Genomic DNA, 17,284 nt, shown 5'->3' on the forward strand with positions numbered 1-17,284 from the left:
AATAATCTCTCTTACTGTTCATAATACACTACAAATAAAATTTTGAAGTAAATAGATAAATCCTATATTTTCAATTTTATTCATGTTATTTATTACAGTTCTTAAAATCATAGTCTTGAGATTATAAGAGTACGGATACTCAAACTTCTCCTAATACTATTATTTGTGGCTTTTATAAATGTATTGTTCGGTTGATTTTTCATTTTTGAATGATAAAAATAATTGTTTTCATCGTGCAAGAATATGAAATCGACGAAAAAAAATACATTCCAAGAATACATACCAAACACAGCTCAAATCTCCCACAATATCATCGATTCCATCCTTTGTCTGGTCAAAGTCAGATTACTTTGAAGAATGTGCAAAGTAGACTAATGTCTAAATTATATGTATGCAGCCTCAGCCAGCTCATAGTTTTGATCTAGAAGAATTGAGTACAAGAAATTTGGGTTTACTTGGGAAACAGATAGCATTGACTTTTATTATCTCTAGCTATTGCCTATTGTTACACTGATTTGAAAGCACGTCTATCCATCCATATTGACAATGAGTAGTTGCGGAGTGGAGATGATGCTGCCTCGAAGATTATGGAAGTGGAGAGGAATAGAAGGCTAAATAATTTTAAATCCGAAAGTTGACCCTATAAGATTTCTATAATTAATTGGCTCATTATGACTTCGTGGAAGGCAAAGCCTCTAAGGGGTAATTATTATCACTACCCTGCATTTAATCTATATTTATTAAAATTATATTATCTTAAACTTCTTTCTAATACTACCTTGTTTTTAAATTTTTACATCTTCTTCTACTGTCATGTTTTTAAATATTCAGATTGCCTTTCTTCTTTTTCACCTTGTAACCTACTAATAATTTACGATTCATCTTCTACTTTTTACTATTTTTGTCATTAAAATTGTAAAAAGTGAAACCACCCATCCGCTTCTTCTCTCTTCTGTGTTGTATTCCATTCGATTTTGTTTTTTTTTTTTTTTTCAATCTTTCTATTTAATTAATTTTTTATTCAACATTTCATCCTCATCGGTATCATATCAGACAATATGTACCAATTTTGCTAGTCATCAAAACCATACCGATACCGTATCAGTAGCACGGTACGGACAAGGGATAAAATGGTTAGAAAACTCATTTTTTTAAGGAGAATTAGAGGTAATTTTGCTTGTACAGCCGATCCATACCGATACGGTATCGACCTGGATTGGCTGTATCGGGCAAAATTACCCCTGAATCTCCTTTAAAATGAGTTTTATGACCATTTTACCCCTTGTCAGTATCGTGCTACCAATACAGTATCGGTGACTAACAAAACTGGTACGTATCGCCCGATACGATACCGATACTTAGAACCAAGATCTATTCCAAAAAGAACGATGAGGATGAAATGTTGAATAAAAAAATTAATTAAATAGAAGGATTGAAGAAAAAACAAAAAAAAAACTGAATGGAGTACAAAACGGGAGAGAGAATAAGCGGGTGGGTGCTTTCATTTTTTACTATTTTAATGAAAAAAATTGTAAAAAGTACAAGATGAAATGGTAGGTTAAATAGATTAGTAGGTTACTAGGTGAAAAGGAAGGGCAATCTGGGTATTTGACATGAGGGTAGAAGGAGATGTAAAAGTTTAAAAGCAGGGTAGTACTAGAAAAGAAGTTTACGGTAGGTTAGTTTTAGTAAATATAGGTTAAGTGTAGGGTATTGATAGTAATTGCCCCATTTTCTAATCTATGTTGGTCATGTTGTGTTGATCCAATCAGTCCTTTCTGTCATTCCCACATATTGGATGATTTGTTTTTTGAGACTGGATTGTGTTCTTGTACAAGTATCGTACAAGGCCTTTCAAAGCCACTCACATGGAATCCACTGTGCGACTTACAGGAGAAGTGGCCTTGGAAGGCCTTGTATGATACTATACTTGTACAATGATACAATCCGCGCTATTGTTTCTTTTTCCCAAAAGGGTATGTCATAAGTTGGATACAATAAATGCCCATTTTCTTTAAGGCATCAAAGCCTTCAATTTTGAAGTCTTGGTGCCTCCTCTACTAATTGTTTAATTATTTCTTAAACAATTAGTCTATAAATCTTGGGATGGAAAAATCTAGCTAAAACCATGCATGGTTGGTAAAAAATAAGTGATAATCTTATTTTTTTTGTCTTTTTAATATAACAATTTTTTCAATAAGAGTAAATGCTGACATTTCACATGTGTATTCAAAAAATATACAAGACAATGACAATTTTTGATAACGCATGACATAATGATAAGTCACTTTCAAATTAATTTGAATGCCATTTTTTACGAGAAAGCAATAAATGGGCATAGTTGGGGTATAGGAAGGCAAACCAATGGGTGTGCCATACCTAGAGTAAGTTCTGAGCCATGTTCCATGTTGGCAGGAATACTAGTTGCACCATTCTCTCCATGGATCTTCCAATCGAAGCATTGGACCATAGATGCGATTGTAATGTACATAACAGTCAAGGCATGGGATGAACCAGGACAACTTCTCCTTCCACCACCAAAGGGGATGAATTTGTTGTTCTTCATCTGGTTTTGGATACTCTCTTTGGAGTTAACAAAGAATCTCTGTGGTCTAAACTCATTTGGTTCCTCCCATGAGTTAGGGTCCCTCATGATGGTGTATAGGTTGACTAGTACCCTAGTCTTCTTCAACACATCATAGCCTCCAATTTTGCAATCTTGAGTGCATTCTCTGCTCACAACAGGGAATGTAGGATATAGTCTTAGAGTTTCCTTTATGATTGCTTGCAAGTAAGGGAGTTTGTGAATGTCAGATTCTTCAACTAGTCTGGTTTTGCCAACCATCAACTCTATCTCGTCTCTCACTTTCTTGAATTCACCAGGATGGTTAATTAGTAATGCTAGTGCCCATTGCATGGCTTTGGCTGAGGTATCGGTGCCTCCACTGAAAGTCTCCTATAAAAAGTAGCAAAATTAAGGTAAGCATGTCAGAGTCCGGGTAAACTTAATTACTGTATGTAAATATCACATGCACGGTTTTGTGATGACATGTATCTTTTTGTTTTCATAAATACCCCTTCAAATTACAATTAGGAGTATATAAAATACCATTTGTGGAAGAAAAAGGACATGTGTCATGAAACAGTACATGAAGAGCCGTTAAACTCGATGTATGAGGAACTAACCCAAACTCGATGTCATAATACACAATTTTTTTTTATTGAGGAACTAGGTCGACCATAAAAATAGAGGGTGGACATTGGTGCAATGGTAAGGTTGCTCCATTGCGACCTAGTAGTCGCGGGTTCGAGTTGGGATATAGTCTCTCCGTGAAGCAGGGATCAAACTGAATACGTTATGACCCTTCCCAGACCCTACAATGGCAAGAGCCTCAAGCATTGGGTAGGCCCCTTTTTAAGTCGACCGTAGATTCCTATATTTCTTGTTTGTTTTAAATCATTCCTCCCGAGATCAGGTCACCTACCCATATGTGTATTCTCCATGTATGGTTAGGTGTTGCCATGCATTAAGAGTGTGTGAAAGGATACTTATGGAAGCAAAAAAAGACATACATGTCATCACCTAATTGTATGTGAGGGGTGATCCAGGTTCTTTCCTCCACCCTCCACCCTCCACCCTCTTTCTTTCTTTCTTTCTATCTGGGATGAAGCTTATTTCAACGGACCACCGAATCACCACCTACATGTACATGTACCCTTTATATACAATTCGGTGATCACACATCTGCCCTTTTTACTTCCATAAGTGCACTTCCACACTCTTAATGGCAGTAGGTGGGATAGATGTCATCACCTATAGCCATACCCGAATCGTACACTTATGGATAGGTGATCCGGGGAAATTTATTGTCCCAAGTGCGGTGCACCACATTAAGAATCCAACCATCCACCCAACACTTGAGAGGTAAAAAGATACCACTGCTCATGTTTTTATGGTTGAATTCCCCACTTGAGAGGATGAAAATCCAGTCTAGGTCTTGATTTAGCTTAGGTCAATTTCAATTTAGAAGTCAAAACAGATACTTACAAGGAAGAAAGATTTGATTCCAGTTTGAGTCAACTTCACCTCAGCCTTTTCATCTTGAGAGATCTCCAACAGAATATCCATTAAATCCTTATTTTCCCTTTCACCATCTTGATCATTATTGTTCTTGTTCTTGTGTGGTCTCCTCTGATGTTCTTGCAAGATCCTCTCCATCAAGTCATCAAACCTCTTAATAGCCTCCTTCATCTTCCTCTGATATCCAAACCAATCCAATTTCCCAAAAGGACCCAACACCTCCCCTAAACACATCTTTGCTCCCACAGCACTAATCTCATGAACCAATTCTCTGCACTCCTCAGCTTCATTAATGCTCTCTGCACTTCTTGTGCTCATTGCCATCCTGCAAATGATGTTATTTGTCAAAACCCTCAACTCCACACCCATATCCACAGGCTTTCCATCTTGATAACTCTTAAGTAATCTCTTCAAGAATCGTCGAATCTCCTCTTGTTTTACACAAACAAACCTCTTGAGTTGCTGTTCACCAAGGAGCTTTGTCATGCAGAGCTTCTTCATGAAACGCCAATATGGACCATATGGGGCCATGAGGAAGCTACAACCATGGTATAAACTGGTCTGTTCTTCGAAGGCGAATTTAGGGCGCAAGGCGAAGATCAAGTCATGGGTCTTGAAGATTTCTTTAGCTATAGAGGATGAAGATGCAACTAGACAATGAGAGGCCCCGAGATGTAGGCTGATGAGAGGGCCATGTTTGTTGGAAAGACTCTGTAAGGATTGATGTAATATAGAACCAATGAGATGGAGATGACCAATGATGGGTAGAGATGGAGGGCTTGGTGGTAGCTTGAATTGGTTTCTGGGTTTTCTGTGAAAGGATAGGCATAAGCAGAGGAGGGTTGAGATGAGGAAGATGAAGAACAAGAAGCACAAGTGTTGGGGCTCAATGGTGAGGTCTACCATGGTTTTCTGTTTCTTTCTGATCTATCTATGGTTTCAGACTTGAGGCCTATGATGTATATATATATATATTATAAGAGATTTGGGCTGGAGACATCCAAGCCTCAATCTCTACATTCTAGGAAAAATCTGTGAAGATTTTTATCCTAAAACAGCCAATCTTTGTTGTATTATCTCTTGTAATTAATCTGTTTACACTCTAGTTCGGTCAACTAATCGTATAGTGGTCAACAGAGTGGAACCAAAATACCAACCTCCTGAATGGGTAGTTACCCTAATTGACCGTAATGACCTACTCAAAAGTAGGGGTGTCAATTGGTCCGGTTTTGAGCTATCGATCCAGTTCTTTAATGGTTCTAGTCCTAAGGGATCCGGTACGTTTAGATGATCCATTCTCGTAATGACCTACTCCAAGGTGGTTACAACTGATAAAATATAGGGAAAATTTCTTACATCTATGATATTAAAAAAATAATTACAAAATAAGTATATTTTAAATTTGTTTTACATTCATAAATTTACATTTTGAAAAGATTTACTTAATCCCCAAATTAATCAGTGCTCGTTCCGCCTAAAAAAAATATAACTAAACTTCCTAATATACCCTTTGATTTATTTTTTTTTTCTAAAAAAAACTAAAAATAATGCTTTAATAGTGTAATCATTTGCACTTCGCACAACTCATTAAATTCTCTCTTATTTAATTATCCAATCTCTTTCTTTTGAAAGAGTGCCTTGCTAGGACTGGTCGAGGTCTGGGTACGGGTCGGGGTCGGGGTCGGGGTCAAGGTGGGGGTGGGGATGGGGGGAGTCCATGAAGTGGAGGGTGGGGTCAACTTTTCCTCGTGCTAATTAATGCTCATACTCATGCCATGTGACAAATATATATCTTGGATCAGACGTAGGGTCATCTTTTTCTCATGCTAATTAATGCTTATACCACGTAGCAAATATGTGTCTTGCGCCTGCCAGCCAAATAAAGCGTATAAACTGCCCGCCAAATAAAGCCTCTCTCTCTCTCTCTCTCTCTCTGCGTTGGCTGCTTAAGCTTTCCTGATCCGTAATCACACAACGCGCTTTTCACTATTATCTACTGCTCCCTCTTTTATCTAAAACTCTGATTTGATTTAAGCATTTAAGCATTTAAGCATTTAAGCATTTAATGCACCACCAAAGATGTGTGCTGCGTGGTTGGATCTCTTATTTTATCAAAAAAAAATAAAAAAGTGGTTGGATCCCTTAAAATGGATCCCTTAGTTAGAAGAATATATTTTTTGGCTTCCATGTTAATTCTTGGATCATTCGAAGAGAAAAAAAAAAAAAACTACAACAAGGACAAAGAAAGTGAGAGAGAGCCAGTACTCACCGGGACTAGTGAAAATGATTAACTAGTGGAAGAGGGATAACGAGATAGAGGAAAGAACCTAGCTGACCTATATTAGTCTTGCAAGTTTTTCGCCAAATAGATAGAAAAGGGAATTCAATAAGTTGTGCAAATGGTTACACTATTAATGCATTATCTTCAGCTTTTTTTTTAGGAAAAAAAATGAGTCAAAGGATATATTAGGAAGTTTAGTTATATTTTTTATTGGGCGGGATGGATACTAACTAAATTGGGGATTAGGTAAATCTTTTTAAAATTTAAATTTATGGACATAAAACAGATTTAAAATATACTTATCTTGTAACTCTTTTTTTTAATCTCGTAGATCTAAGAAATTTTCCCTAAAATATATGGGAGATCATGGGAAGTTACTTAACCGACTGGTAACTACAAAAAATTACAATTAACAACTAAAAAAGGAAAGCTCACGATGAAGAACGGACCCCAAATCGAGAATGGATCATTTGCACGTACCAACGGGTGAACGTACATGTGAGAGCCAACTACCTGTCCTAATTTTGCCATTTACAAGGGATGAAGGGGTTTTATGAAAATAAAATTAAAGGGTGATTGACTCTCACTTGTACGTTCACCTGTTAGTAGCGCTGTAAATGGATAACCAAAAATTCGAATTCGATTTGCATCCGTATCCGTTTCGGAGCATCCGAATTCGTTTAAAGATATCCGGAAAAAAATCCGAATACTCCGATAAAAATCCGAATCCGAATACTTAATTACAAAAAATTAAGTAAATAATGATCTTGAGGGTTTTTGAAGATTCAGCAGGTTCTAGAATATGAGGAAAAGAGAATCATGATCTAAAACTATGGATTGAAAGTGAATTGTATCCACTAGGGGGGGAAGGTTCGGGTTACACAAGGCAGAGGTGTAAACGGATGGTCGAAAATCCGAATTCGATCCACATCTAAATCCATCCAGATCCGTTTAGAGGTATTCGAATTTGACCAAGAAATATCCGAATCCAATTACATCCAATCCGTATCCGAGCCGAATCCGATCCGTTTACAGGCCTACATGTTGGTACGTAGAGAGAAACCGAACTCAAATCAACACAACACATGTAGATTTTTTGTTAGAGTTGTTTAGGTTGAAATGAAGAGAAGATAGCACGCATAGAGAATAAGGAGGTTCGGTTCTTTAGAACCTACATCCACAGAAGAGAATGATTTCCATACTTTGAAAGACCGGTGATTCTCTCATCTTAAAGAAGAGGAGGATGAGAGAATCAAGGAGAGATTTGTATAGGATGATTACAAGGGATTGATACAAGGAGAAATTATTACAAGGAAAGAATGACTGTTATGATAATTTATTAACCAATTAGGATAAAAATCCTTACCCACTTTCCTTGTGTGAGACGATTGTGTCTGACCTAACCGTTGAGGTGACTCCAGAGCATATTGAGTATGTGTGGAGCCCTTATCTTTTATACGCCCCTGCAAGTTCAAGGGGGGAAGCACCTTGAGCTTGTTTATGAGAAAGTGAAATCATTGTTGAGTCAAAGCTTTGATGAATATGTTTGATCTTTAGTGGAAATGAAGCAAAAAAATCAAACACACTGTCTTTTTTTTAAAAACATTCATTAGCATCAAGTTATAAGCTTCAACATATACGTTTATGCAAGTAAGCAATTTGATTTTAAAATTCTTTTTCTTCTTCTTGGCATTGAAATTACATTCTTTCTTGATTAAAAATCATATTCAATTCATTTTATGGGCATGCCTACGAATCTTCAACTCACCCCATCTACGCCGGAAAATAGTGGTAACATTATCTTTTGCAATTATTTTGTACAATCTCCATGATTCTTTCACTTAATTCTTACAATAAGAGAATCGAACCATTTTGTATACGATTTTTTTTTTTGACAAAAGGAATATTTACTGAAGCCAAAAGCTTCAAATAAACAAAGATCATGAAGCCACGAGAGTGGAGATAGAGCCCAATTATAAATTGAGAACTTTGGAAATTAATGGACTCTCCTGGTTTTTATTAATAATTTAATCTAATCTATCCACCCCGATTATCGGGATTGATCCCAAATCAGAATAAAACGATCCCAATCACGATTCTGGATTTTAAACATTGATTGAGTTACTAATACGAGTGACATGCCCATCCAGAGGTGATTCTCAAACATTGAATGTATCTCTTATTCCCTTTTTATTTTCCTTCCCCACTTTTTTATTTTATTCCCGAGTCTGGCCTTCAACCTTAGGGTTAACATTAAATGAATTGTTGTCCCCTCCAATTCGCCGCCCCTTCCAATTCCTCACATGGGGGCGTAAATGACCACCTACCCCCTAAATGAAAACACTGCCCAAGGTGAAGTCCACTCCCCCCTATTAGAGGAATTGGAGAAATTGGAGATGCCCGCGAATTGGAGGTGATAATTATTCACATCAAATCTCTCTCTTTTCAATTTGCCCCTCTACATGCTGATTGGCTCTTCCACAAATTCAATTTTTCATGAAGAAAATCCTTCAAATATTTTTCTCTTAAATCGACTAGATTCTTCAGGTTAAGAGTTCACTGGTGCAGAAGTAAGGCTCTTTTAACTATTGCTGACATGGAAAGGGTTCAAAACATTCATGCTCCTTGACACAAATTGAAAACAACTGATTCTCTTTATTGCTGATTGACGATATTCTGTGACAAAATGACTAAATTACTGTCAAAACAAGATTCAATGTGAAAATAGATCCAGAAACACTTAGCAGAAGAGGGGTATTTTAGAAATACTAGGTAAGAGAAACAAGCTAATATATAATTCAGAACCATCCAGAAATAATTTTATTACTGGTAAGCCATAGTATCTTAGTACATAGAAAGATCTCTTATAGCTCCTCTCTATGCTCTTTATTAAGAACCAGAGTTGGCACCCACACCAGTTACATCCGAAGTTCACCTGCATTAGAGAAAAATTTTAAGAACTATCAGTGTTACTACTAAAAAGAGCACATCAGGCACCCAATGCTGGTTTTAAGATTCATAGTATTCTTATATGCTAGAAGGGGCTGAACCAAAGAGGAAAAATGAAGAGTAAATTGAAAGAAAGAAAGAAAATTATTTATAAACATTTACATGGATCAAAGTTGGCGGCACATTTTGCTGGGAGCTGCAGGGCCATGTTGCGGTCGACACCAGATATTGGTGGGCCATTTACAACCACACACAAGCAGGACTGTCCAAGCATCTTGACAGCATTGCAGCAGGCATCATTAGGTGGTAAGGGACTGAAAGAGGTAACAGCAGGCCTACAAGGCATCAGCTGAACCAGAGATGAGAAGAAAGTGCTACCACATCCCTGGGCCATTCCATGCTCCACCAAGCTTCCCATGGCCACCATGAACATGAACCATGCCACCTTCACTGTACCAAACTTCATGTCTACGCTGGTCTCTTCTGTTAGTTTAATCCTCCCTATAAATGTTAATATCTCTAGGGATAGTCCTTGGTGAGGGGTTATATATAGAACAAGAGGTTTCATGTCATTCACCTTCACCCAATTCACATCTCACTGACTCATGTTGATTTCATGTTAGTTCTACTTCAGAGTTGATTTATCACAAGAAAGTGTACTGGAAATACATTAAGCATGACAATAGAAACCGTTTTCAACTCAAATTTCATTTCTTTCCTTCCAGAGGATAAATCATGGGGCACTGCATACTTAAGTTTTACATCAAAGTAACCCAGATTTGCATAAATCACCCAACTTGAATAAATGAGTTACAAAGTATCACTAAATAAACTTTTAACTCCAGTGATATTCAACAAAATAAAAATAAGAGGAAAATGTGCAAGGAACAATGGGTAAAATTCTGATGAATCTGCATTTACAGCATCAGTTCTTAATGGAACCTGACTAGTTCCTTGAATCAGTACCAGGTCAAAGAAACAATTTCACCCAGTTGAATGCATTGTATAATGTCCACTGAAAATAAATCTTTCGGTAATTTTGTCATGAATTGGAAAATCAGATGTTCAGAAATACTTTTCACAGACTTCAACTGTGCAGAGGGTTGAAAGGATCTGAATGCTGAATCTACCAGGAAACTAGAGTCAGGAATACTTTCCAAATATGCATACACAAAATGTTATTAAAATTTAACCATCATTTCATAAGATCATTCCTTGCTAATACATCACAAAATATGAAAACAGTTTTAGGCAAAAAGTTACATCTTTCAAGGAAATATAATCCAGAATATATTGAATAACATTCTAGTAACATCCCAGATAAATAATCAGAAGCAAAATCACTAAGGATCTCCCCATGCCCCCTTTTCTTGGTTAATGAACAATGATACTTCATTTATTTCATTGTGTTCCATTTTGATTCATTTCTTTGTAACCTCTAGAAACCTGCTTCTTCTAATGCCATTATTCAATGTGCTGTTTTTTTCCTTTCAGATTTATCACTGCAAGCTCTTTCTCAACAAACTCTCCTGCACAAATGGGAGAATACTTTCCAGATAGTGGAGAATCAGCAAAGTGGCCCAATGGCTTAAGAACGGCATCAGATGCAATATGTGCAAACAGCTGATGATGCAGCAGAGAAATTAAGTCAATACTAAGAATATGATGGTCCAATGAAAATAGTGTACTTGGAACTTTTAAAACTAAAAGTTTGGCTTTTAATTTGAAGTTTGAACTTTTGTCTAGTCAACAGGTTTACTGCATGGCAGTTCAGAAAGGTATATACTTGATGGACACAGTCCCCACAGCCATCTGATCCAATCGGATGGCTATCCTCCTTATCTTCTTCTTCTTCCATCCCTGCAACATGCAGATTCCATGCCTACGTATTCTGGCAGTCTACAACTCCTGCAACCTCCTTTGTACATGCCAGCAACTAGTTTTGCAGTAGGGTTTGATGCTTCCATCTTTTAGGACTAGAATTCAAGGTTTAAGGTTCAGAGTTCACCGTGATTTAATGGAACTTTTTTTCATGATTCCATGGAATCATTGCCAACAATTTTTCCAGAGAAGATGAAGATGCAGAGATCGTGGAAGAAGATGAAGACAATAGAGTTGTAGTTGCTAGACTCATGAAGGAGGAGAGGAGCTGTCCAATTCTTGACCAGCCAAGAGATTCCTTTCTGGGTGTTCCATTCAAGAAATCCATGCCCTTTTTTAAGGCAAAAATAATTGACTTCAACTCACTGTCGAAGAAACTCTCCACAGGCTCCGATTTTGGTGCTGTGCTAGTATGATTGCCTCTATTGTCCTGTTAGACATAACAACCTCATGCATGCCAGCTAAACAGTCCCCTGCAGTCAGCCATTCTAGCTGCACACAGTTTCAGAGGGAAGTTCAATCATATAATAAAAAATGATCTCAATGCCAAATCCTAGCCAGCCACCGTATAGCCACAGAATTGGTTAAACAAAATTAGATTCAAGAAATTAAATTATGCCCAAGGCCAAAACCAGTGTACTTCTCATCACTAGAGTTCAAAATTTTGATGTTGACGGATATTTCGCCATTGGAAACTACAGAAATGTTTTTAAAAAAATCAACTATAATGCTACAAAAAATGGATTTTTTTAGGGGAAACAAGATAAGTATTAAGGTAATGATAGAAAGATTTTAAATTTCCAATAAACCTCAGGAATGTTAAAACAGACATTATTACACACTGAAAGGTCAAAGAAACATATTAAGAGACGAATAAGAAACTAGCACAGGCATTGAGAAGATATGATTACTTATGGCATAAAATAAGACTTATGTCTAGTAATACTTCTTCACAAACATGTCAGCCAAATTGTAATTCGCCCATCATGGTGTCCCTCCTCAATAATCAAGATCCAAGCTGACTAAAGGTCTTCCCTGTTTCTTTTTTGGTTACTCAGCTGACTCAAAATTATTGTCACTATTCGTCACAAGTTAGAGTTACACCTTCCTTTCATGATTTCAAACCATGGTCACCATAGCAAATACTTTAAATGGACAAAACTTGCCCAGACTTTTCACTAGTAGGCACTGAAAGAGGATGTGTTTACTTCATTTATGATTCTTCTTGTTAAGAGGAAAATCTCAGTCCTCTGTTAGATCTTCAGGTGCTACCGCCCTTGCCCTTCCATGGTGAAATTGTGCTGCCTCAAAAAGGACAGGCAACTATGGAGACAAGTACCACATATGTAGTGGACTCAATTTCTTTGCTCAAGTAGCAAGATCAAATGAAGGATGAGAAAGATTATCTAGACCTTTGTACAAATTAAGGAAAGAAAGTGCACTTTGATCTGATAGCTACATGTAAAGGACTCCTGTAGTGATTCCTACTATGATTTGATAACTTTAACAATATGATAAATTGAACTTTATTCTTTCTTCCCCATATTTTGAATTGAGGGGGATATGCATGAGAATTAAAGCATGGATATTAGGGGTTCTGGATGTGGTTTCCTATTTAACTGTCTGAAAACACATGTGACTCGCAAAACAGCACAAACAGCAGTGAACAGTCTTCTCTCAGAATCATTCCATTTTGGTAATCTAATCTTCTTTGAATTTCCTTCTTGGTTTTATACCATATTAATCCAGCATATTCAGGTTGCTATTTAACACTACACTGCAACTACAGTTTCCTCAATGGGGACCGACCACTGAATACCAGTATGTTATAGTCTTACCTGCTTTCCTGTCTGGATGAGGAGACACCCAACAGGAACCTTAACTTCAACTTTTTGCCCATTTCTTAACCAAATGTTAAGACCAGGGAATCTGCTCCTGCCATGGATGGTTAAAAAGTTAAGGTCATAGTGATATCCAGCAAACACATTTCCCTCCTGGCCATAACATCGAAGATCACTTCCTGTGGGAGCAAGCAGATGAGGTCCCTGGTATTTTAGGAAGAGAAGAAAGAACGTGAGATGCTTCTTTCTCCAAAATGAATTGATAATTGCAATACATCTACAAATAATCACTTCCAACGAAACTAAAGCTGAAAATTTTTTAAGAGTCAGTGTCTACCAATTTGACTATGCTTTGAAAATACTTTTTCTTCCAATTTCTACATATTTAGACAAGAACATTCACTATCATTCATAAAAATCAGCATCAATCTTATTCCAATTAAAGAAGCTGGATAACATCAAGGACGGCCTTGTCAGAGAAAGAGAGAGCTGGTACATTTCCCTTATTATTTCTTAGTTGTTAGACCCTGAAATCACATGCAGGTGAAAGAAATACTGCAGGACCTAAAAAGAAAGTGGTTATCCTCGAAAGGAAGTTGTACAAAATCACAAACCATGAAGAATACAGTTTTCGAAATTGTTTGGGTTATAAGTACAGATATATCTTAGTATAACTGTTTGGGTGGATAAGCATCAGAACAGTGATTCTGTAAGATTTGATGATGGTCTCTTGATCTGACTTCATTGTCATTTGTAAAAATACAAATATCATAAGCATATGGAGAGACATACAGGAAGTTGGACTAGCTCAATTATTAGTATTTGGTTACCTGGTGCATAAGAGAGGTGAATACATCCCTTGGCAGTTCAAAGCCAATTGCTGCCATTTCAGCAACAGCCTGAACAAGAAATTGAACCAATACTTTTAATCTAGAGTAGAGTAAATGCATAAATGGAGAAGGAGGAGAATCAAACTTAATTATCGTTCCCTTTTTTTTTTGGCGGTGGGTGGGGGGGGGGGGTATGGGGGGAAGGTAGTGAGTTTTCACCTCAATTGCAGAAATCATTTTGTAGCCCCATGAATCCATGGTTTCTTTCCATTCATGAAAACCTTCAGGCATAACAGGATCAGAATTCAGTTCCTACATGAAAGGAATAAAAACAATTAGCCAAACCATTTAAACCAAACTGGATCTAGATGGTGGGAGGGAGAGGGAGAGGGAGAGAGAGAGAGACCTTAAAACGAGTGTTAGATGGCCGAGAGCCTACTCTCCACATGAATCGCCATTTAGGGTCAGGTCCCACAGGAGTAATTGGCTGATGTTTCTTAGGCATTGCTTTTAATTTTTGCTGCATGTCCTCATCCACCAGACTTCGTGGATCCTCGACACCTTCGGGAGTTACACCAACCTGTTATTTCATATTACAAAAAAAGCCCTCAGATAACATCTATACGTACTCTCTAACAGGTGATGAAAATAGAGAAAACTTACTTCTGTTAGCACTCCAGGGGAGAAGGTTATCTTCTTTTTCATATAATATGAACATTTTCTATCTTCCAGCTATTTGTATTAAACAAGCCTTTTTTTTTTTTTTTTTTTTTTTTGGGGGGGTGGGGGGGTGGGGTGGGGCAGGAATCGAAAAACTCACAATAAACAGACTAAGGGAGTTCATTCAAATGGGAAAATATTGTATTAGGCAGCAAAGTAGGGAAACATAATTAGGAGGAAGTGCAAGCAATATAGAGTGCAGGCTTCATAAGTAATGAGCGGGCCCTATTTTAGATAGTTAAATAAGATTAGTAACTATCATTCAGGAAATACAGTTTTTTCGTCTGGTAATTGAAAAATATAGTCAATGTTTTTCCACATCTAAGTTTTGACTTATCTAATAGAATTTTGTGATGGAGAAGACTATTCTTAAACATGTAGATCCAGTATGGCATTTGAAGGAATGCATGAAATAAGTTTAACAATGTTAGCATCGATCACCATTAAGATAAGATTCACATCAAACTTGATATTACTACATTCAGCCAATGATTCTGGACAATGACCTCCCATAGCCCATTTGTTTGATTGCACATGGATCCTACCATAATGATTAGCAGTAATACATCAATGATACTACTACAGAAAGAAAAGAAGAAAAAAAAGGGGGGGGGGGGGGGGAACAACCCAATTCACAGAAACAATGAACTCGCAAATTCAGAACAGTGAAACCTAATTCACCATCACTCTCAGATGACAATACAAGATTACCCCGGCACATCATGATTTATGACAAGTTTCGATCTAAATTAAGAAAATAAAAAGAGGAAACTGAAACCAGAAATGTAGATGAAAAGATCATAAAAGAGCAAAAGAAAAGGTTTTGTTGGTGTTCATCGAAACCTGGTAATGCAGATGGGGGCGCTCTTGGAGGAGCTTGAATTCGTCAGGCTTTTCGAAGTACTTCTCCATCATGTCGATGAACCGATCGTTGTCGGTAGTAGAGCATCTCGGATCCTTCACTAGTAGAGCTCCAGTTTCTCGTAGAATCCGACTGACCTCGGAACAGAGGTCCTTCAGTTGGGCATCGAGTTGGTTCTCTACATTTGCAGAAGATCCACTATATTTAGCAGCGGAGAACTCCAAGTAGGGGGAAAGATCTAGAACGGGGAGCTCCATTAACACCAGAATCAGATCAAACAAAACCTACGATTCACCCTTACCCTGCAACGAATTTGATTGATGAGTAAGCAAACTCTCATGGCGGGAGATTTTGTACCAGTTGGCCCAATGGCGCATGTTAGCACCGTTTTTATGTTTCTGAATTGAGAAAATTTCTGTCAGCCCCTAAACTCGAGCAATATTTATCTTAAACTCCCTTATGAAATATTTCTTTATCTGATTTCCCCAATAATATAAACCTTCACCTCTTTTGTAAGAATATATGCTAGTTCTCTCTCTCTCTCTCTCCACTCATGAAATGATCTTGTTGCCCTCCGATGTTTGAAATCATTCCGATGCACTTCATTAGTGCACTCCTCTATATCGCTTTATTAGAGAATCCTCTCACATTTTTAAAATACTAAAATTACCTTTTAATGCTTTACGGTCTTTTTTTCACTTCATTTTTATATCTACCTCATAATTACTTGAGAATTGAGATGACCTAATTATCTATTGTATAATTATTAATATTAATATTATATTATTAATTTAACGCCTATATTTGATTTTAACATTTACATGGACACCCCTCAATCATTTGGTGCACATTCTCTAAAATTTCTCAATGAAATAATTGACTAGTTAAAGGCTTAAAGCATCAAATTATACGTAGATAGAAAATGTATTACAAAATTGCTCAATCTGCTACAAATACATCAATTACCATGCATTGTTACTGTTCAATCTGATACAAATCATTAATTACCATGCATTGTTGTTGGATTAAGGATGCCCTTGAAAGAGTTGGAATGAAATATAAACATTAAAAGCATAATATAGTATTAATAATTATGTAATATGTAATTAAGTTATTTTAATACATATTTAAAAATGAAGCGGACAAATAGTTAAAATGTCATTAAATTTTTTATTTTTTTTCTTTTGTGAATAAGATGTCATTTGAATAATTAGGTTTAAAAAAAAACAAGGGAGAAGAAGATGTTAAAGTTTGTTTCATTGGGGGAATCAGAAAATAAGTATTTCATAGGAATATGTAAATAAATAAAAAATAACTTTAGGGACTAACATAAATTTCCTGTACTAAAATGCCAATTGGATTTGGAGCACTTTTAGTAAAGTGTGCTTTTCTTGTGTGGAAGGATAGATATATTCTCCCACCGAAAAAGAAGAATAGATATATTCTTCCTACCCCTACCACATTCCATGGTGACAAAAATTTTAACCCTTTGTTTTTTGGGGGCAAAGACAAAGGCTTTACCCAATTCAATATGATCATCGCGTGATAACACATCATCATAACAATGTTTCTCGAGGTTGTGTATTTCTGATAATGAATAGTTCAATCTTATAATGATCTTTATCTTATATGCAACACTTTCTTGTTTTTACCATACCATATAAGATGGTTACAATAGATTGTCACCATCTATGGTTACACAACGATTATCCCATAAAAGTATATATGATATAATGTGAGCTATGTTATACCTCTATTACAAAGAAGGGAATTGCATTTGCATGTACCATTCAACCCTAAGATTGGCGGCTTGGCATAAGAGGTGCTTTGCATCTCGAA

The 17,284-nt window shown here is 36.7% G+C and overlaps 3 protein-coding genes across 3 annotated transcripts; all 3 read right to left on the reverse strand.

The window, feature by feature from the left end:
* Positions 1 to 2,314: 2,314 nt before the first annotated feature.
* LOC122642320 (cytochrome P450 93A3-like) lies at positions 2,315 to 4,987 on the reverse strand. The gene is made up of 2 exons (XM_043835758.1): positions 4,049 to 4,987; positions 2,315 to 2,956 (listed from the first exon to the last, which is right to left on the reverse strand). Exons 1-2 carry the CDS (start codon positions 4,985 to 4,987, stop codon positions 2,315 to 2,317), a joined length of 1,581 nt encoding a protein of 526 aa, XP_043691693.1.
* A 4,010-nt stretch (positions 4,988 to 8,997) lies between these two features.
* Positions 8,998 to 9,850, reverse strand: LOC122641367 (non-specific lipid-transfer protein P5). Its single transcript, XM_043834578.1, has 2 exons — positions 9,474 to 9,850; positions 8,998 to 9,297 (listed from the first exon to the last, which is right to left on the reverse strand). Exons 1-2 carry the CDS (start codon positions 9,775 to 9,777, stop codon positions 9,281 to 9,283), a joined length of 321 nt encoding a protein of 106 aa, XP_043690513.1. The 5' UTR covers positions 9,778 to 9,850; the 3' UTR covers positions 8,998 to 9,280.
* An 832-nt stretch (positions 9,851 to 10,682) lies between these two features.
* LOC122641366 lies at positions 10,683 to 15,702 on the reverse strand. The gene is made up of 7 exons (XM_043834577.1): positions 15,427 to 15,702; positions 14,270 to 14,443; positions 14,083 to 14,175; positions 13,864 to 13,932; positions 13,031 to 13,237; positions 11,559 to 11,684; positions 10,683 to 10,934 (listed from the first exon to the last, which is right to left on the reverse strand). The coding sequence occupies exons 1-7, from the start codon at positions 15,700 to 15,702 to the stop codon at positions 10,776 to 10,778; spliced, it is 1,104 nt and encodes a 367-aa protein (XP_043690512.1). The 3' UTR covers positions 10,683 to 10,775.
* Between the last annotated feature and the right edge of the window lie 1,582 nt (positions 15,703 to 17,284).

The sequence above is a fragment of the Telopea speciosissima genome, chromosome 10 (assembly GCF_018873765.1).
Source record: "Telopea speciosissima isolate NSW1024214 ecotype Mountain lineage chromosome 10, Tspe_v1, whole genome shotgun sequence".
NCBI lineage: Eukaryota > Viridiplantae > Streptophyta > Magnoliopsida > Proteales > Proteaceae > Telopea > Telopea speciosissima.